Source organism: Lepidochelys olivacea (assembly GCF_965140295.1).
Source record: "Lepidochelys olivacea isolate rLepOli2 genome assembly, chromosome: 5".
Classification (NCBI taxonomy): domain Eukaryota; kingdom Metazoa; phylum Chordata; order Testudines; family Cheloniidae; genus Lepidochelys; species Lepidochelys olivacea.
The window spans coordinates 98,442,306-98,463,946 of NC_140415.1; the positions used below are offsets into that span (position 1 = coordinate 98,442,306).

The 21,641-nt window shown below is 39.2% G+C and overlaps 1 protein-coding gene across 1 annotated transcript; it reads right to left on the reverse strand.

The window, feature by feature from the left end:
- Nucleotides 1-1,810: 1,810 nt before the first annotated feature.
- ANXA1 (annexin A1) lies at nucleotides 1,811-21,219 on the reverse strand. Its single transcript, XM_084629092.1, has 13 exons — nucleotides 21,108-21,219; nucleotides 18,625-18,704; nucleotides 15,548-15,641; nucleotides 14,371-14,465; nucleotides 12,274-12,387; nucleotides 11,060-11,150; nucleotides 10,136-10,215; nucleotides 9,155-9,211; nucleotides 7,595-7,688; nucleotides 6,712-6,807; nucleotides 5,267-5,325; nucleotides 4,180-4,302; nucleotides 1,811-2,184 (listed from the first exon to the last, which is right to left on the reverse strand). The coding sequence occupies exons 2-13, from the start codon at nucleotides 18,688-18,690 to the stop codon at nucleotides 2,128-2,130; spliced, it is 1,026 nt and encodes a 341-aa protein (XP_084485218.1). The 5' UTR covers nucleotides 18,691-18,704; nucleotides 21,108-21,219; the 3' UTR covers nucleotides 1,811-2,127.
- Between the last annotated feature and the right edge of the window lie 422 nt (nucleotides 21,220-21,641).

A 21,641-nucleotide genomic window follows, 5' to 3' on the forward strand; every position in this document is an offset into this window, starting at 1 on the left:
TGTTAGTGCTAGGATTTGCCTGGTTTCTATATTAGTTCCCTTGCAGTCACAATGTTCAGGTGGTGATGCTTTGTGGACAGAATCAGTAAAGCTATGATTATACAGTGGTGAGATATATTAATGGAAACCAGACTGGATTCCCTGTGGACATACCAAAACAACCAAAAAGGGGCCATGAACCTGTCTTAACCTGCTACCTGTGGATTTTCTCAGGTCCAGAATTGGGGTTCCCCAAAGCGGGTGAAAGTCACCTTTGTCCCCACCTTCAATGCCACAGTCAGTGCAGCTTGACCAGACTGGAGGATCCAGTCTTAGTAGTTTATTCCTCCATTGTTTTTGGAAGGCCCCAAATCCCTTATCTTTCTGGTATCTCAGTAGGGCCTTGCAGGCTTGGTCCCTAAGGAAAAAAACCATAGAGAGCATCATTCGCCCCACCACCACCATGTTTACGGAAGGGAAAGCTCTGACTTCCAGAGGCTATTACCTAAATGACTTCGAGCAGTCCCAAAGGCTCCTTTCTGTGGCACACAGTGTCTCACTGAATATTTGCTTCTTGAGCATCAATTGTCTATAAACTACTAAGGCCAGTTTCATCAAACATTTTCATACTGACAAATATCTAAAGTACGGTCAAATCTTTCCTGTACAACCAGTCATGCTAAGCCACTGGTAGACTTGAGGGCCTCTAGGTGTAAAGCGAGACCTGCACTGAGAGTATACATTGGGGATGGTGAGGAGAGAAACTATCAAGCCCACCAATGACAACTTTGGATTTATTATTTCGAGTGTAAAGCCCAGATCCTCAAAGGTATTTAGGTGGCTACCTCCGATTGATTTGCACGTGTTAGGCATGTAAATACCTTTGTGGATCTAGGACTATATATTTCTTATGTTTGTAACATACCTAACACAATGGGCCTAAGACTACTACAATACAAATAATAATAATAAATAAAATATTTCACCACTTAAGAGTTATACGAGTGTAAAACTTGTTTAACACAGTGAAGCATCGAGCCATTCCTGGGGTTTTTTGTGTTCAGCCTTTAGGTTCTACTATATGTAACTCAGAGTTATGAACACCTCGGGAATGGAGGTTTGTAACTCTGAAATGTTCGTAACTCTGAACAAAACATAATGGTTATTCTTTCAAAAGTTTACAACTGAACGTTGACTTAATACAGCTTTGAAACTTTACTGTGCAGAAGACAAATGCTGCTTTCCCTTTTTTCTTTTTTTTTTCAGTAGTTTACATTTAACACAGTACTGTGCTGTTTGCTTTTTTTTATTTTATTTTATTTTATTTTTGATCTCTGCTGCTGCCTGATTGCATACGTCTGGTTCCAAATGAGGTGTGTGGTTGACTAGTCAGTTCGTAACTCTGGTGTTCATAACACTGAGGTTCTACTGTAGTTGTTTATATGTGAAAACTTTGCTCAGGGCACAATTTTATGTTTGTTCTAAATTTTGAAAAAGAATCTGAATAGCATTCCCCATGCACAGCCTTCACCATTGGTGACAGCAAGACAGAAGCAGCATTAGTTTTCATGATGCTGATATCTTTCATTAAAAAAAAAAATACACTGCATTGCTAGTTAATCTTGTGTTCTGCTTTTGAGACTCATTTATGTAATCCCATTCAGTTATGTTTTATCTAAGTTGTGAATTTAATTGTGCTGCTGGAAGCTGTTGAATTTTTCTCCTTGTTTTAAATTCTCATTCATTTGCATATGCTATATGCAACAACATCAGGCGTAAAATGTAGAGAAGCCATAAAGGACATATTAGATCTCTTCACAGGTTAATTTTATTTGTAAAGTTACACTTGCCTAGCTCAGAGAAAAACTGTACCTTGTATATGCTTAATCTTTTTAAAGTAAATAGAACCTTTAAGTATACTCTTTGGTTTTGGATAAATAAAAAAAAGGGATTAATAATGTCACACAGAATAGTAATATCAAAATACATTTTCCAGGCTACAGATTTTCCAGATAGTACATGTCTGGACCACACTCCAAACCAGAGATCCATCTCTGTTTAAAGCCATTTTATATTTTGTAAACAGCTGAGACGAAGGGAATGATAACCTCGGTAACAAGGCTGGAACGCATCAGAACATCATGAAACTTAGTTGTCACCACATAAAGCCACCAGAATGGTTTCATAGTCTCCTTTGGTTTCATCCTGTCAATTTAAGAACACTAAAATTATTATTACAGTTCTGACTAAAGATTCCCACTAAGATCAAGACCCCATTATGCTGGACACTGGATATACACCTTCTAAGAGAGACAGTTCTTTTCCCAAACTAAGGCCGCACATGATTAACTCAATGAACTTTGTATGGTCCCACTAAGATAATGGGACTACTCAGAGTGCATAAAACTAAACACATGAGAAAGTCTTCAGGATCACAGCATACGCAGACAAGATAGACAATGGTGGGAACCAGAAAGGATTCATTTTATAGATGAGACACTGAAGCACAAAGACATTAGGTGATTTGCCTAAGTTGATACAGTAGGTCTGTGGCAGAGCTGAGAATATCCTGAGTCCCGATCGAGTGGCTTAACTTCCCTACAATGGGTGAAATGGAAAATCTTCCTTTATCAGTTAACATGAATGTTTATTTAAACTATAATTAACCCATATTAAGATTGGGCTATTCCTAACTTGTGTTAAGATAGGGTTCTTTTGAAATAATTTTAGATGTCATGATATTTAATTGCTCACAGAATTCAACAATTTGGAGTATGATTTCCATGAGCAGCTAATTTATTAAGCTCCATGTTTTCTTAAGTGTGACTAGGCTTTGCCTGATTCAGATAGCATGTACTATCTTGCCTGATTCAGATAGCATGTGTATCAGATTCAATGTTCTAATGCAGTCATGTAATTTTGCATCAAGATGGGATACAGTGCGATATCATGTGAGAGAAAGAATCATTTATAGATATATATTAAGAATACTAGTAAATTGCACCACTGTACTATCTCCAGTATTTTATCTGTGAAATGGCAGATACTGGCAAAGATTAATGTGAGTGTTTTAGTCCGTGTACTGTACGTTTCCTCTACAATCACTGTGTTTGTTACTGTGAGTATTCAGTAGCTCTCAGAAAGCTATTTGGCAGTGGTACATTTAAATCAGTGAGCTACTAGGAGATTGTTTAAATTTTCCATAAGTGCATTCTTGTTTTGCCTTTAAAAAAAGTAAGCCTAAAGGCAGAGAGACAGATCTGTAGCTGGCGTAAGCTGGCATTACTTAGTGATTTACACGAGCTAAGGGTCTCACCCTCTGAGTTCTGCTGAGGATGCCTTACTGCTCTGGGAAAGCAGCTTTTTTCAATGCTATATTAATTTGTCCTATTTAGAGGTATATATTTTTTTTAATTTCAGTAGTTGAATTAAAGAGACAAGGTGGGTGAGGTAATATCTGTTGTTGGACCAACTTCTGTTGGAGAGAGAGACAAGCTTTCTCGCCACACAAATCTCTTCTTCAGGTCAGAACTCTGTGGCCGGAAAGCTTGTCCCTCTCACCAGCAGAAATTGGTTCAATAAAAGATGTTACTTCACCCAGCTTGTCTCTCTAATATCCTGGGACCAACACAGCTACAACTATATGGCATGCAGCAGCAGAATTGGTAATGGAAAAGTGCCAGATGGGCACCCCTGAAGACCAGAGCCCTCTGTCTATCCCCAGGATCCTTACAGCAAGGACAGGGGCAGTGTAAGAATTTCTACCATGCCCTCCCACTGTGTCTCATGTGGAACCACAGCGAAGGAGGAGAGAGTAGTTCAGTTTCTATGTTTACTCAAAAAGAACAGGAGGATTTGTGGCACCTTAGAGACTAACCCATTTATTTGCGCATAAGCTTTCGTGAGCTACAGCTCACTTCATCGGATGCGCCACCTGGCTGAAACTGCCAAAGAGTGCTGCATATCGCCATGTGCGATGGCTTTTGTGACTCATCCTGACTCACCAGGAAAGGACTCAGCCCAACCACCATTTTCACTGATGAAACATCAGCTAGTAACGATTTTTCAACCCCGCCTGAATTAAAATTGGTGACCTAAAGGGTCGCTATCAAGCCCATTACCAGCCTCCTGAGCCAGCCAATTACAATAACATTTTACATTCAGTAGTTGATATAGCTTCAGCTGAAAGGAAAAACATACCAAGATGGCCTGGCAGAGAGGTGTGCCATACAGCTTATTATAATAGCCCTTGATCTCATTCATGTCAACCTCAGAACGTGAAACCATGATTCTGTTCAGTGTTTTGTGGCGTGTCCCAGAGCCCTGTTAAAAATAAATCATGATTACCTAGGCATACAAAGCATTATTCTTAAATCACGGTGGTACGTGTTTGTTTTGACAACCTGTATGATTTTTCACATCAAAAGCAATTGCATGTTAAACAATGGGGGCAAATGGACTGTTGCAACATAAATCAAAAATAGCTGTGGATTCATCTGACCACCCCCGTCTGAATGAGCATGGGGCTGGGGCCCCAGAACCTGCACTGCTTCTGATGCCTTCAGATTCTCCCCTTTCAGCCCCCTGACAGTGTAGAAATATGCTTGGTAAGGCTCCTTTGCTTTCTGCTGGCCCTGGACTGCCCCTTAAAGCGAGGGTTCTCTAGAGAAGCAGATTTTCCTCTGGTGTGTGGAGGTACAAGTGAAATCTGACTTGTTTTCAACGTCAGGGAAAGCACAGGTTCTCTATATTAAATAAAAACATGAGGTGTCTTGTCATCTTGATACAATTGGGTTTACATTATGCATACCTCCTATTAATGCTAATGGGAGTTATGTGAGTAAACTCCTAACCACAGGGATGGGGAAACATCCTCATTAGAGTGGCCCTTATGGTCTCATGTGATCTCCAAACTTCTACAGTGATGAGGCCTTATAAGTTACTAGATAGATACAGCTTCCATTGGCATGCTCTTAAAGGTCATTCCGGGTATAGAGACATTATCAGTTCTAGTAGTATTCCCCATTTTATATACTGTTAATATCACTGAAATCAAATTAACTTTTTAACTGTGTCCATTGTAGATAGGTAGATGCAGATGAGTTCCTATAGAGATAAAACCCTGAGCCCCTTATACCAGACAGGAAAGTGTATGGAAACTCACTGAATTCTTTTCCCTCTGTTTTCCTCCTGAGGGGCTTTTTATGGCAGGATGCTCTGGCCCAGTTTGTCATCTTATATTAAAAGGTTCTCCCTCCCCAAACAAAAGTTTTTCAGCATACTCTACCTTCATTGCCAAGTTGAGCTTTTCTGCAAAGAAAGCTGGTTTGCTTGTGGCACATTTCACTGCAATGAAACAATGTGACAGAGTTAAATATGACTCATAAGTAAAGCACACATGCAAAGTGGGGGAAGGGTACTGTAGTCAGTGCTGAGTTGGGATTTGCCAGCATGAGGTTAAAAAATACGCTCCAGTTCTCAGGTGGCAAAGTGAAGCAGTTTGCTCACTGCATAATGTTTCTAAACTGGAATAAATTAACTATACCAACCATATGCCTAATATCATGATGTATTTTAGAGGGTGCTGTTGGTACTTTTCCATTTTTTGTGTGTGCCCAAATTAACCTAGCAAAGGAATAAAGCTAATTGGTGTGTTATGTTTGCACCAAACACTCAGAGCTGGGTTGGGAGTACAGTAATAATATATTTCACACTTATGCAGCACTTTGCATCCACAGGACTCAATGTCTCCTGGAGCTCTCTGGTGCACAAGCGACATACCCACTTCATCACATCATAGAGAGAATGCAACTCTTCTGTATCACTGGCCAGATTCACTCTGGCTGGTGTGTGTGGAGAGAACATGGTTCTGCCTCATCCCTCCCTCCTTTGAAGTGGGCCCAGGAGATGTTAGAAAGGAGATAGCCTTGTCTATCAGCAATTTGCCCAAGTCACCCAAAGAGTAAGTGGCAAAGTTAGAAACAGAATCCAGGTCTCCTGACTCCCAGTCCCATGTTCAGTCCACTGAGGTGTGATGTTTTAAGTCAGGATTGGTCAGCCACAGGGCAGTCCCCAGTATTGTAGCTCCACCTAGGCTCCCATCATTTGTACTGTTCGTGGTGAATAGAAAGTTTAAAGGGCATAATAACAGACATGTAACATAAACACCTGCCTTGAGTCTTTACAAAGATATTCCCCTGAGCAGTGCCTTAGGTGGATGATTTATAATATTTTATCAAAATGGAAAGTAAATCAGTGTGGAGAATAAAAACTCTACAGCCCTGATTTGTATTTACACTGGAGCAACTTTATACCACTCTGGAAGAATAAAGAGCCTTAAAGTGAGTTTAAATTAATTTTATGCTTGCTCTTTGGGCCTTTTACACAGCCAGAGGTATAAAGCAACTTTAGTACAAATAAGAATCAGAGTCGATAGGTGGATTTCAACAAAAACATCTCTTTATGAAATGTGCATTTTCACACATTAATTTATATTTTTTTATTTATTTGAAATAACTCCTGTTTACTCCATTTTTTTCCAGTTGAACTTTCCAAAGTGTCAGATACCAAACTGTCATGTATGGTATCTAGTTTTTAATGAAACACAGTAGGAGACCAGGATCCTTTCCCATTGGGCAATGAAAAATAGTTTACTTCTGACTTTCATATAGTTAATATGGAAAGAAGCACAGCTGAGAAGCAGTGAGTTACTTGGCAAGGGGGATTACATACCAATCGTTGTCAGGCAGTTCTCAATGTCGCCTTTCAGTTCCAGGTCCAGTACCTTGTTCATGTCATGTTGGCTAAATTTGGAATATTTCTGAAAGACTAGACATGGATATCAAGCTTAGTGAAAACTGGGAAAATACTATGTTCTTGCTCTCTTCATTTTGTTAATGTTAGACAGTTCTCTGATGTCCAACATATGGAATAGACAGTTAGCTAACAGTTTGAGGATGTCATCAGATCAGCAAGAGATATACAGTGTAGGAAATAAGCTACAATTTGAAAAGCTTGCAGCAGTTTTGAGTTTCCAACAGTGGTTAGTATCAGATACTTCAGAGGAAATCACAAGAAACCCCATAATAGTTAATTATGTGATAACCTGCTCATATGTCTTCCTAACCTCAGTCAGTTAGTGCATTGGATTGTTCCCTGAAGCACAAACAGTCCTCCAAAAAGCAAGTTAAGACAGATACACATCTACTGCATTTACTTTAGAAGATCCTCAAAATGGGATTCAGTTCAACCCATAGTGTGAAATGTCCACTTTATGCACCAGTTATTGTATACCAGCATCCAAAATGTGTGTATTGGGAATATATTTCATAAGTATAACTTATTTCAAACCTTTGCTGAAATAACCTTCTCATGTGCATGTTTCTGTTCATTGGATTATACAGCATCTGTTTACACTGATATAGCACCTGACTTTAGAAATTGGGGCCCAGTCCAATGTGTTTTTTGAAGTCAATGGAAAGACTGTTTGATTTCAAGTGAGCACTGGTTCACATCCTAAGGTGTTTCAATACTTCTGACACCTGTTACTCAGATATACGAGAGGTGCATTTTTAAAATACAGTTCCCCTGAGGCCGAAAGCTTCATTCAACCTACCCCTTCGAAGATGTGGGAAGCTTCTCGTAGTAAGGATGGTAATGAATACATTGATATCTGTTCCTTTTCTTTTCTCTCCTGCTTCATATAAGGCCTATTGTAAAGCACAGAAGTTTGTATATTATCCTTACAATGAGACAACCTGGAATACTGTACATCTAATGCTGTCACCCTCAGCTAAACAGAGGCCTTTGCACCACTGTCTTCATCAAGGACTAAGGACATTCCATACATAATATAGAATGCCTCACATTCCACAAACTTGTCCAGAGGATTATTATTCTTAGTTTTTCCCACTGTTACTGCATTCTTGGCTAAAGTCATAATAGTTTCACAGGCCACTAGACACCTGTGCTTGGCATTTCCAAACATTTGTTAACAGGACTGTTCCTGAGAGAAGTATGCTGCTGTCAATGTGGAAAGTACAGGATTGACTGGCTTTCTATTGCCGGACCCAAATATGAAATAAACTCAGTTAAGAATTCCACAGAAATGTAATATGGGAAAGCTACACAACAGATCTTCCTTTTCTTTCCATGACGGCCATTAATGGAAAACCAGAAAAACCAGACTCATCCTCTTCCTTTTCCCCAGCTCTCAGGCATCCTCCACCCACAATAATCACCTGTGGGACAGGACCCCTTTATCATGGCTAATTCCATCCAGCAAAGGAACTGGCAATAGTACTCCCTTTAGAGCCCAACAACGATGCACTTAAATAGACCTATAGAGATTCTAACTGAGTGCTGTAATGTACCCCTTCCATTGTAAAGGATGAATGTGCTGTCCTCTCAGACATGCGTATGTGTGTGTTTGAAAGCAAACATGTGCTAGGAAACTGAACTCACATACTAGGAAACTGAACTCACATACTACGGGACTGAGCTTTACAATGAGGCCAACCAGCTGGCCTTTATATCAATTTTGAAGCTTTGAATTAAAGTAGTGATGACGTGATTTTACCTACAGGCATAAAAGCTCAGGATAGACTGCTATTTCAGTGTTGTTGGCCAGGGTGTTTGCCCATAATAAAAAATCACACTAATCTAGAAGTTGTACTATGGGAAATTTTTGTGGTATTCAAACTTTCATAAAAACGATTCTAAAATCTAAAGTAACGACATACTAATAAGTATCAAGGAATCTTGAAAAGCCCATGATTACAAAGCTAAAGCTGTAGCTAAAAAGGAGAGTGCTACCAAGTTTCCTTTGGCTAGGATGGTGCAGGTGGTTCTTCTCACCCATGTACGCTTCTTTCCCCTGTCAGAAATTGGTAGATATATTGTTTTTTATATATGAAAGGAAGAGGTCATCGGTAACTTATCAGTCACACTACAGACCTCTACTTGCTCATATTCTAACAGCATTCTCCAAGAAAAGAGACTCAGTCAATCCCTAAACTAATAAAAGATCTTGGGTGGGGTAGGGAGGACACCAGTATAGCAGATTATATAATGACCTCAGCTAGAGAGATTGTGCTTGTTACAATCTATGCTGAGCATGGAAATAAAACAGACAAGAGAAAACATTTCTCAAATAGAGTGCAGAGCCTTTTCTTACCCTGGCATCACTGTCAGCAAGCTCTTCATTCACACAGCCATCTTCATTTCGGTCACCCTAAAAAATTTCATTATCTCACGTTACCATTTTGTTTATATAACCCTGGAAAGAATGTCATTTCCCATTATGCCATTTTAGCATGCAGTTTGAGAGCACTAAGGTGAAGTTCCAATGGGTAAGTCGATTGCTCTAAGACTTCATTGAGACTACTTATGAAGTAAAGTACTATTCACCATAAAATAAGGGGTGTCAGAATCTAACCATTAGGTAAAAATTCAGACACTTAACTCATTTTAAGATAGACTTAATAATTTTCATTCTGATCAAGAATTTTATCTCATGATGATATTTTAAATTTCAATTCTTCATTTTGCGGGGGAAATTTCACACAGATTGTGACTTCAGATCTCTGAATCATGGAGTCTGATACCTGTTGACTTTACAGACAGATTTTATATATTATGCCCACTACTGTTTTATTTAATCTGCTTTTAAGTATCTGCATATAGGGCAATTTGTCCACCTTCCACACATTCTGCTTTTATCCAGCTATATTACTATTAAGAAATATTTCCTAATATCTAGTTGAAAGGTTTATGTTCCGCTTTCTTGGCATTGCGGTTTAACTTGCCATCTTCTGAGATTAAATAATTTCTATCACTTCTATTATTACCTTCAAAATACTTATAAACTCTGATCATGTGAAAAAGTTTAAAAGCAAACAGAGGCCAGTAAAAATTAGGATTTTTCTGTAACTTCTAGTTGGATGAAAACATTATTCTAAATATCAACTTGTTTAGAGAGAAATTTCACTTCACATAGTAAGATTTCTTTTTGGGGTTTTTTTAATACAGAGTAAAAAGCAATAAACAAGTCGCCCATGGTTTCTCTGGCTGATGCACATATGTCATCTAACTCAATCAAGACTATTAACTCCTTCTTAAAAATAAAGTTTATTGGAAGTATTTGAACATGGCATACCTTGACTAGAGCAAGCAAAGCCTTTTGGAAGTCTCCAGATGTATCTGCGGCAATGTCTTTTACAAGATCTCTCTTAAGCTCTACAATAAAACAATAAGAAAAAAAATCCCATGATAATTTAAAGAATTATTTCATCTCATTTATAGAAATATTCCCTCCAGTTCCAAATCTCCTACTTAAATATGTGTTTTTATCAATATTGGAATTAGTCATTTTGATTTGGGTCCCATTGTTATCTTTGTCTTTGAATAATTTTTATGTGCTCTCTCTAGTTTGTTTACTAATAAATTGAGATGAACTGTGAAGTCTGGATTCTGATCCAAATATCTAACCTTGGGAATAGACTCATAGACTTTAAGGTCAGAAGGGACCATTATGATCGTCTAGTCTGACCTCCTGCACAACGCAGGCCACAGAATCCTGTAATAATCCACCCACTCCTGTAATAAACCCCTAACCTATGTCTCAAATCATGGTTTAAAGACTTCAAGGTGCAGAGAATCCTCTAGCAAGTGACCCATGCCCCACGCTGCAGAGGAAGGCGAAAAACCCCCAGGGCCTCTGACAGTCTGCCCTGGAGGAAAATTCCTTCCCAATCCCAAATATGGCGATCAGCTAAACCCTGAGCATGTGGGCAAGACATAGAAGGGGAGGATGCTTTAGGTCCATCTCTTTTTATAAATTCCTTGAGTCACATTTTCCATAAGGAGTCTGGTTTACATGGGAAGAAGCAGGGGACAGTAAGGTCTCTCCTGCTGCTTTGGAGTGAAACTTTTAATGCCAGGAATGGAATTTCTCAGATGCATTGGCCATGGATGCTTCAAAATCACCAACACTAGGGAGAGAAACAGCTTGACCAAACATGCCTTTATTCCTTCCCCAATGATATGTTCTGTTCATGTAATTTTACAACCTATGAATTACCTTCCCTGTAGACTCTGTTGATTTCTCTGATTTCCCTGTTGTTTCTTGAAGCCAGAATCTCAATTAAGGTATCTTCATCTGTTCCAAACCCCTGTTGGAAAATGGTTGAGCAAATTTTGTCTGACCTTATATATATAGGGAAACATAACATCTAGAAGCACAGAACCACATGTGATAACTATAAAATCAATGTTCTTGATTACAGAAGCATAAGTTTTTGGACGATTATTTCATCTGGGAGCCCATATACAGTGAGCCAAGCCTTCCAGTAAATCAGAAACAATAATCATTTCACACCATCCTATAAATTATTTTTACTGTAGTTCCTCTTTATCATACTTAATGCTACTAATGTCTGAGACAGGTATTACAAAGACTGAGCAGCTTATAGGTAGGGCTTGCTCTGAGAAAACTGGGTGGAAGGAAATACAATTCCTTTTTAAAAAAAAATAGTAGTTTAATAAATGCTACAGGGAAATGACAAAAATGAAAGAGCACCATTTGTTCAACCCCTATCAAGGGCTGCATTTGCCAACTGAACTTTAGTTTATGGATTATATTTCCATATGTCTAGTGTTAAATACGTTTTCTCCATCAGAGTTTTTACTTGGCCTGACTATAACTTTAGCTTTGAAGAATTAGTCCATTCTGCTGCTTTGTGGTGGTGGTATATTTTTTAAAAGGTAAGGAGGGGTCCATTTGTGCTCCTTCTGATTCACCTGGGGCAATTCAGAAAGCTTGTTTTCTATGTGGAATTTTTCTTGTTTAGTCTACAAAATGAACTGTTCAAGAACCAAATACTGTATTCAAGATGACTGTACACATTGAACTGATGCAAGTAAAATCAGATGTTAACAAACTTGATGAAATAATTATAGTCACGAAGCAAACAAAAGGAAATTATTTAGCAGGTGCAAATCGATAACTTGGCTTTATTGCACCAGGGTATTAAATAGTCCAGTTTTCAGAGGGTGAAATTAGAACTATACACGCTCATACTTTTAACTGATTGGCACTTGCAAGCTATGGATGCATCTTCACAAACTTTTAAATAAATAATACAGATGCTACTCTTGTCTGACACTTTGAATTTATTGGTGTTCTTATTTCGCACTGCAACCAATTTTAGAATCTAAATATAACTGCAGAATATAAGCAAGGATAGCTGCAGAGTTTTTTAAGTTGGGAGTTGTGCTGAAATTTTATTGTCATACCTTCATAGCCGCCCTGAGCTCCTCAGCATCAAACTGGGCTGGAGTTTTCAACAAAGCCAAGACGACGTCTTCAAGCTGACTTTTGAGGGCTTTTTTCAAAGCTTCTTCCAGAGGCTACAAGGAAGGATAAACAATTGTAAGCTGGCAAGCTTTAAAAACCCACAGTTCAAAAGCACCCAGAAAACGACTGAGTAATCCTATTCCACCTCCCATGAGCACCTTAGGAAAAATTCACCTTCCATTTTTGAGAATCATGTTGTAAGCCTGGGGTACTTTGTCTGCTTTTTATTCATGTTGATGATTCTTTAACTAGCTATTACAAAGTGTTCAGAAGTGCTCTTTCTCCTACCCTATTAAAATAGAGATTTTTCCAACAAGCTCAGTACTGGCAAGTGACGTTAGAAATATTGTAAATTTAGGATTAGTAGTGGATCTTCACATATCCTATATACCAATGCTTCCTAACTTAAATGCAGTTCTTGACATTTCAGTGTGTGCAAAAACTATAGCCCTATGCCCACCCCAAAAACAAGCCTCTAATAATTGCTTTAAGAATCTGTCACCTCTTTATTGATACACCAAGCAGGGGTACTCTGTTCTGCAAGTTAGGACCTCCTAAATCACTGGGGCTGCTACGGGAGCACTAGATTCAGTAGTTAATATCTGCTGAATTCTGCTTAGCTTCTGATACTCCACCAGTCACTAGAGTACATAGGTCCCTAGAGAATATGCTTTTAGCATTTTAAAAATCTTTCATGTTGTCGAAACTGAAAATTAAATTTTAGTTTTAAAAAGGGGTGAGATGGATCCTGACAACTTAAAGTACCAGGCTCTTTGTGACTTTGAAACTGAGTTTTAATGTAGGCCTTAATAAAATAAGAAAACTGCAAAACTGGGGCTTCCTCTCTGGGGCGGGGTAAGGCTATGTAAACCACAGTGAGGTTTGCTGAACAGGAAGACAGGAAACCTAGATCAAAAAGAGGCACTTTATTAGAACTGTTTTCTTAGTGGTTCCCTGCAAGCCACTTCAGGGAGAGTAATTTGATTGCTGGTTTCTTTGTGACTTAGCAGGGGAGGTAAAGGCTCAGTAATTTAGGTATGTTGATTGTTTAAATAATATTTCAGTTTACAATAAAGTTATGGGCTAGAGTGGAGAGTTTGTTGTAGGAAGGTGCAGAGCAACACCCTTTTCAAGGAGATACAATGATCCCCAATCCCCTGAGCACAGGGGGCAGTAAGGGTGCAGTCTGTAACATCCACTAAGATGGAGCAGCCTGTGCACCAGACCCACTCAATGGGCTGGTGTAGCAGTGAGGCAGGGCCATGATTCTGCCTCTTCCTTGCCCCTTTTGGAATGATACCCCCATCCTGAGCACACATGGAGGAGATTTCCCCTGGTTCTCCAAGCACAGATATTGTGACTGGAATTGGCCCTTATGTAGGGTTGCCAGTTTTTCTTGGACATATTCCTGGAGGTTTCATCACATGCCATAATCTTTAATTAAATATTAATCTTTAATTCCTGGCAACTCCAGGACAATCCTCGAGAGTTGGCAACCCTACCCTATGCAACCCTACCCAAGATGCACAAGGTTTCTTGCATCCTTCCCCCTGAATACCTGCACAAGGGTTAGCCACAGTCCTGCCCTTTATATTTGCTTTTCTATATACTATTAGACTGGCAATTCATACGGATATCCACGATAACAAGTGAACACATCAGCTCTTCTCATGCTATGTTGGAGCATAATCCTACAAAGTACTAAATGCCTCCAAAGTATTAGTGAGAGCTCTCAACTCCCAATGGCTCTCAATGAGTCCATTGGGACTTTAAGGTGCTGGATGATTTGCAGGATTAGAGCCTGGAACTTTACCTCAGAATGATGATGGCCATTAAGATTAATAGCATTTGCGCATCTGAGCCTGCAATGTAGTTTCAGTACAACCTCATCATTCCCAGCCACAGCCTTCAGCGACTACATAGAGAAGATTCCTTCTAATATTATGTTTTGGGAAGCTAAAACTGCATGGTAGGACTAGCTGCAAATATTGAAAAACTCAAGCTGCATATTAACGGCAGCCTTGTTGTTACTGTACCTTTCCTTTAGACTGCTGGTATGCAGCTTTGATCTGCTGGCGTTGTCCATTGGTTCTTTTAGTCAAGATATCAATGATGGTCGCTTCATCCACACCTGAAAGTGATGGAAAACAAATCTTTTTAATGACAGGTTTCAGAGTAGCAGCCGTGTTAGTCTGTATTCGCAAAAAGAAAAGGAGGACTTGTGGCACCTTAGAGACTAACACATTTATTGGAGCATAAACTTGCATGAGCTACAGCTCACTTCATCGGATGCAGTGAGCTGTAGCTCATGAACGCTTATGCTCAAATAAATTTGTTAGTCTCTAAGGTGCCACAAGTCCTCCTTTTCTTTTTGCGAAATCTTTTTAAATCATTTTCATAATCCTTCCATTTTGCTTGCCTGTCTCTCTAAGTTATGTAATCAAATCATGATTTGTACATTATATTCTCTGAAATTTGTCTTGTTTACACTGCTAGACACATTTACATTTATCCGAGGAGAAAATGTTGTAATTAATTTACTAAGTTGTGATTATAGCCAAGAAAGCAGATAAATAGGTTCCTTAAAGGTTGCTGAAATCCGTGCTTGCTATGGTGTCATATACAAGGTCACTGAAATGTTCTGAGCAAAGTACCCACACTAGGCCATAGCTAAATAGAATAAATACTATTAGCTATCCCGCTCATGTTTAACTTCAGTAAGTCTAATGGAAAAAGATGTCATATTCTGGGCAAAGCGCCCAATGTGAAATTCATTAAAGACAAAAGAGTAATTGAAACAGCACATAGCACAGTATCAGCAAATTCACGTCTTCTTAATCTTGGGGACATTTTATGGGAATCAAATCAAAATCATTAACTTGGCATGTAATAAAATTCTCCTTCAGTTCTCTAAAGATTACATTTATAATATTGTTACCCTTTGTGCAATAAATGCAAGAACTGTTAATGCAGCGTTACAGTCTGAAATTGAAACACAAAGTTAAGAAATCAGAACGTTCAGGTTTTTCCCATGTGACACATTCAGAATTCAGTAGTTTTGATAACTCGCTAGTCTTTTAGATATGTATGAGTTTTCTCTGCTGAATGCTGTTACCTCTGGTTCTGTCATTTTATTTAAGGTTATTCATTCTTAACTTCCCTGGGGAAAAATCCTAATTCTGTAACTGTGTGTCATATTTTTAGTCTTCTTACCCTTAGCAGTTATAGCTTTGTCCAATGCGGCAGCATCAGATGATGGATTGAAGTTAGGGTAGGTATGGACTGCGGATCCACCCTTTGAATTTTTCTAAAAGAAACAGAATTTGGTCATTTCACAGAGACTGATTTTTATGCCAAGAAGATGCTCATGTGAGTTTCCTAATTGGGAAAACTGTACTCTCTGTGCCATTATCAACGAAGGAAATGTAACCCCATTATTAAAGAAGGGAAAGAGTAGCACACAAGGCTATTTAGCTATATAGTTACCAGCCCTACCACTGACTTGCTGTGTGACCTTGGGCAAGTCACGTAGGATCTGTTTCTGGTCCAACAACACCAGTGCACCAGGAGCAACTCCACTGAAGTCAGTGTGTTGCCACCAATGTAAGAGCATACTTAATCACTCTGTGCCTTATTTTACCCACAGGTGAAATGAGATTAGTAGTTTCTTCGCTCACAGATGTGTTGTGAAGCTTTATTAATTAATGTGTAAAATGCTTTGAAATCCTAGGATGAAATAAAATATGTAAGTGCAAACTATTGGTATTCAAATCTGTTTGGGTGTGAGGTATGATAGCACACTATACAACTACATCAGACGGGTCAAATGCCAACATCTGAACTTTCATAGAATAAATCATCTGTTCTCTGTGTCTTCAGTCTTACCTCCTGCCTTTTCTCTCTTTACTGGGTATATTTTAAAGAACTTTAGAAGTGAATGATTAAGGAAGAAGATACAAGAAACAAGGTGTACTTGCACTGGATACATTGTGATGCATAGGGCAAAATGAACTACTTAATCTACTTGAAGTGCTGATATCTCACTAAGCAACTGGGTGATGGCCTACTTCCCTAATTTTATCATTGTATGTGTTTATTAACATACACATGTATTTTGGCAAAGCTAGACTAGGGAGAGTCACATGTACTGAATACTATTAAATGTGCACCAGGATCATTGTTGGTAGATGTGGCACATTAAGAGGAGGCACTGCGTACTTCAGTGCCCCAAGGTCTCACACATGCCCTATGATTTAATTTTTACTTTGGCTGCCATGGCGAATCTTTTGAACCAAAGCAACTGCTCATGAAAAGAATTCCAGGCTGTAATGCTGCCACTGGGGCTGCCATGCTGATGAAAAGGGAGTCTGGCCAGAAGGCTGCTGTGCTCAGGCAGTCCCTGGATAGAAAAGCTGCCGGACTGGGGTGCCACAAAATGGTGTAAAGCCACCTCAGTCCACCATCTGCCCTGAGCACAACTCAGCCAGCACAGAGGAGCCGGACCAGAGCTCCCAACTTCACACTATTACAATCTTTCCTTGGTTCCTTGGTTCCTCTCCTATTTCATCAAGGAATGTTACATTCTCCATATACTGTGACTTCTTACTGGTGTGTATCACTGACATCCATTTACCCATTGCCCTAATCAGCTTGGTCATCTTGAAGGTTCTCAACATCCTCCTTGGTGTATCAACAATGTATCATATTTCTGTATCATCAGAATTTTTTTAAATGATGCAGCCCTTTTCCGTTTTGCAAATCCTTCCGTATCATTGATGAGTCTAGGACCCAGTACTCATTTTCTGAGATCCCATTTGTTACAATATTCAGTGACCCTTCCCACCCTAATCATTTTTATCCAAATCATACCATATCTGCATGAGAACAAATAACTTATTTTGATTCAATCAGTTCTTCCTTCACATTACTAGTCTCAGACTCTTGGCTTCCTATGTTTGTTTGTTTTATTTGTTTTTTAAATTTTCATGGCACTAGGGGTCCCTGTGTCCTCTTTAAATGTCATTCCATCCTGATAGTCTTTAGGTGTCCATATTCCCTTGTGTGGCAGATGGACTCATTTTAGCTTTGCTTTTTATAGTATCAATGGCTGGTGTCAGGGTTCCCTCCCCACTCTGAACTCTAGGGTACAGATGTGGGGACCCACATGAAAGACCCCCTAAGCTTATTTCTACCAGTTTAGGGTAAAACTTCCCCAAGGCACAAACTCTTTGCCCTTGGAGGGTACGCTGCCACCACCAAGTGATTTAACAAAGAATCAGGGAAAGGACCACTTGGAGTTGCTATTCCCCCAAAATATCCCCCCAAGCCCTTACACCCCTTTTCCTGGGGAGGCTTGAGAATAATATCCTAACCAATTGGCTACAAAGTGATCACAGACCCAAACCCCTGGGTCTTAGGACAATAGAGAAATCAGTCAGGCTCTTAAAAGAAACAGAACTTTATTAGAAAGAAAAACGGTAAAAGAAGCACCTCTCTAAAATTAGAAGGGAAGCTAATCTTACAGGGCAATCAGATTTAAAACACAGAGGATTTCCCTCTGGGCAAAAACTTTAAAGTTACAAAAAGAAAACCAGGAATACACCTTCCTCTTAGCACAGAGAAAATCACAAGCCAAAACAAAAGTAAACTAACACATTTCCTTGCTAGTACTTACTCATTCTAATGGAGTTGGATTGCTTGCTTTCTTGATCTGTGTCCGGCAAGCACACAGAACAGACAGACAAAAGCCTTTTCCCCTCCCCCCCAGATTTGAAAGTATCTTTTCCCCTTATTGGTCCTTTTGGTCAGGTGCCAGCTAGGTTACCTGAGCTCCTTAACCCTTTACAGGTAAAAGGATATTGTGCCTCTGGCCAGAAGGGATTTTACAGTACTGGATGCAGGAAGGTTGTTACCCTTCCCCTTATATTTATGACAGCTGGCTACACAGAATGACATTTCATTACAGTAACTGAAATGGTTGGCCCAAACGGGTGATGGATACAAACTGGTAACTAGATGTTACTGTGTGTAAATAAGAATAATATCTGTTATCTGATACTGGACTTGCCATCATAAACATATGCTAGTAGTACCTAGTGTAAAATCCTGGCCCCAATGAAGTTAATGAGAATTTTTTCATTGTCTTCAATAAGGAATGATTTCATCCCTTAAGTATATAACAAAATACAGATTGATTCCAACATTTTGGCAATCTGTGCTGATGTTTTTAACTGTGTTTCTAACGTCATTTGTATGTGAAAGTTATGCTCTTGGGAGGTTGCAGTACTTACAATGCACTCCTGCTCCTCATTGTCCATAAACCAGGCCTGCTTCAGAAATGCTTGCACCATCGACATATTGACCCAAGTTTCTAGAGGGAGAAAATGAAATACTAGAAAACAAAATTTGGTTTTGATCACCTTCATCCTCATAGCATCCCAAAGCACTTTGTAAGCAAGAGTCCCAATCCTGGAGTTGCTATGCTCCTGTTGACTACAGTGGGAGGCTGAGTAATGTCTGCAAATTCAGACACAATGAGTTGAGAGTGAATGTGTGAGGTATATGTGGCAGCCCTTATGGCATTCAGCAATTGCTCACATGGAGCCTTAGCTATTGGAACATGTTTTGGAAGCAGAGGGGTTCCGACTAGTGTTGCAACTAGCCTGGCATCCTGTTTCCAATATTGGTCAGTATCAGCAGTTTCAAAGGAAAGAGAAAGAAACCCACAGAAAAATTTCTTCCTGCCCCCCCGCCCATTAGTTAGAAGTTGGCTTTGAGGGTTTGTAGCCTTTCAAAAGTTACTTTTCTTCTTCACATCCATATAAACCTCTAATTCTTTTATGAATTCTGCTAAGTTGGTCTAGAGGTTGTGATGCAGGTAAGGAGAGGCCAGTCAGAGCACAGCTCTGCTCTGCAAATTTTCAGCCAGTGTAAGGTCCGTTTAGGACCATAGGTAGTTGCTATAAACCCCTAGGCTGCTCTAATTTCCACCGAGGCTAAGTAGATATGGCATGAGATTCAGGTAGCCATAACTGATTCCCTCCCTCCTATGTCAACCAGATCTTGGTGCAGGAGAAAGTCTAGACCCTCATTTCCCTTTTCCATACAGACATTTTGGCAAAAAAATCCATCCATTTTCTTCTAGTAAACTATTCACGGGATTTTCTTTATTCTACAAGGTAAACAGCACTCTGGCAGCATTAAAAACCTTACTTTGGTTTGTTCAATTGATTCAGAGGGTTAAGAAATAAATGAGTCTATGTGATGAAATTCATTATAGCCCAGTTTAAACAATGTATACTGATTGGAGCAACATGATAGTTTACTATAAGTGATAATAAAAGATTGCAAGAGTGCAGGAAAACACTTCCAGGGTCTCTGAGCACACTCCTGAGAGTGAAAAGCCTAATTTAGCAGGAGAAATGGGCTAGAGAGGAACAACAGCAAGAGGATTTGAATTTGCTATCAAGAGAAAATGGAGAAGCTGGCTGGACTCTTGCCAGGATCACTAAGGAGAGGTACCTTCTCCTAAACTTCCCTCCACTCCCAACCTCAGGCTGGGGCACCATCTAGAAATGACCACAATGGAAAGGGAGAAAAAGTGACCAAGCTGCAGGTACCATGAGGGGGAGAGACATTTCTTCCTGCTTCTGATAAGTACTTGAAAAGTTATTTGGCTGATTATCAGAAGTCTGGCAAGAATTTGTCCAACTATCCAAAAGCTGAATCTCTGTAGTAATATTAAACAGCAGCCAAATACTTTTTAATTTTTGTCTTTGGAAACAAAACAAGAGATTGAATTTGATCTTACATTGTTTTTTACACTCCATTGACTTCAGTGGGATTACTTGTGATTTACACTGCTGTAAGATTGGAATCAGGCCAAACCTTTGCATACCACATTTCATATGGGGGTTTGCCTCTCCAGGAACTATATTAGATGGATCAGCATGATGGGTTTTATAGCACACTAAGTTGGTCTTGAAAGAAAGTCTATTAACGTTGTTGAACCCCATTAGCAAAAAGTTTTGATAGTGTAGACATCAGAAGTGTTTGTGTACCTATTGTCCATGCCTCCTGTATGTTCCTGCCAGCACCCAAGAAACAGTGCTTCACTCTTATATGTATCAAAAGCCTGTCCTTGGGACACAAAAAAACTACAGAAAGGAGAGAAACAGTCTCACCCATGGAGAAAAAATTAATGGAAAGTCTGAGCAGACCAAGAACCAGATTCTGCAGCACTTACTCATACTAAGTTGCTCTTACATGAGTGTTTAATTATAAAAGCAGATTGTTTTCTTGGCTTCCTCATTAAGACTATCACTAAGGTTTCTTTTTCACTTATAGCTGGAGTTTGTGAAACAATGAATACTGTTTTTAAGCAGCTAACTATTGTCAAAGTAAAAGCTGTTTTAAAAAATCATTTCCATATAAGGTATGAGTTTCCTGTTATTCATAGTTTTGCTGTAAAAATAGCTTTCCATGGTAACCCATTAAAAAACAGAATACCAGGTAATTCCAAGCAAATATGCTCTCCAATCCTTAATATTTATGCAAGATTTCTTGTGTACCTCAAGTAAAGAAAAATTGTGACAGTTCCCACCCCTGAATATAAATGCAATACTTTAAGAAATGACTGCACCCATCTGTGCCTGTGCCAACCAACACAATCTACAGAAAACTGCACAAAATCATTTGGTGAATGTACTGTAGTACATATTTGTTAAAGTTTGCTAAATCCACACAGACCCACAAAGAACTAAAAAGTGCATACCTTTTGCTTCACACAGCTAAAAAAGTGTTACTTCTCTGGAAGCTGCAGCCTAGAAGAGGAAAGCCTAAGGCTTGTGATTTTTATAAAGCCGTTGGGTGACCACACCTAGCAACCAGAGAATATTTCTACAACTCCAATGATTGGCTGATGTTTGTTTGAAGGCTAAATATGGGCTCTGTCCAAAACACACACATACACACACACACAAATGCCATGCAAAACCATTCACTGGAGTTAACTAAGAGCAGATTTCAGAGTGAAAGAAAGAATGACAGAAATGTTAGGATACTGTCATTTTTTTTTTTTTAACACTTCTGGGGTCAGATCCTCTGCTGGTGTAAACTGGGTGAGGTTCATTGAAGTCAATAGATTTGAAACCAGTGTGAGATAAAAATAAAGCCCAGTGCTGAATAAAATCTTAATCTTTTCACATTTTGACACATCTGAGTGTACAGCTAAAAAATCAAGACAGAAAGCAGCAGCACTTTACCTGAGGAGTCTGACTAGCAGGGAGTCTGAGAAACAAACAGCAGA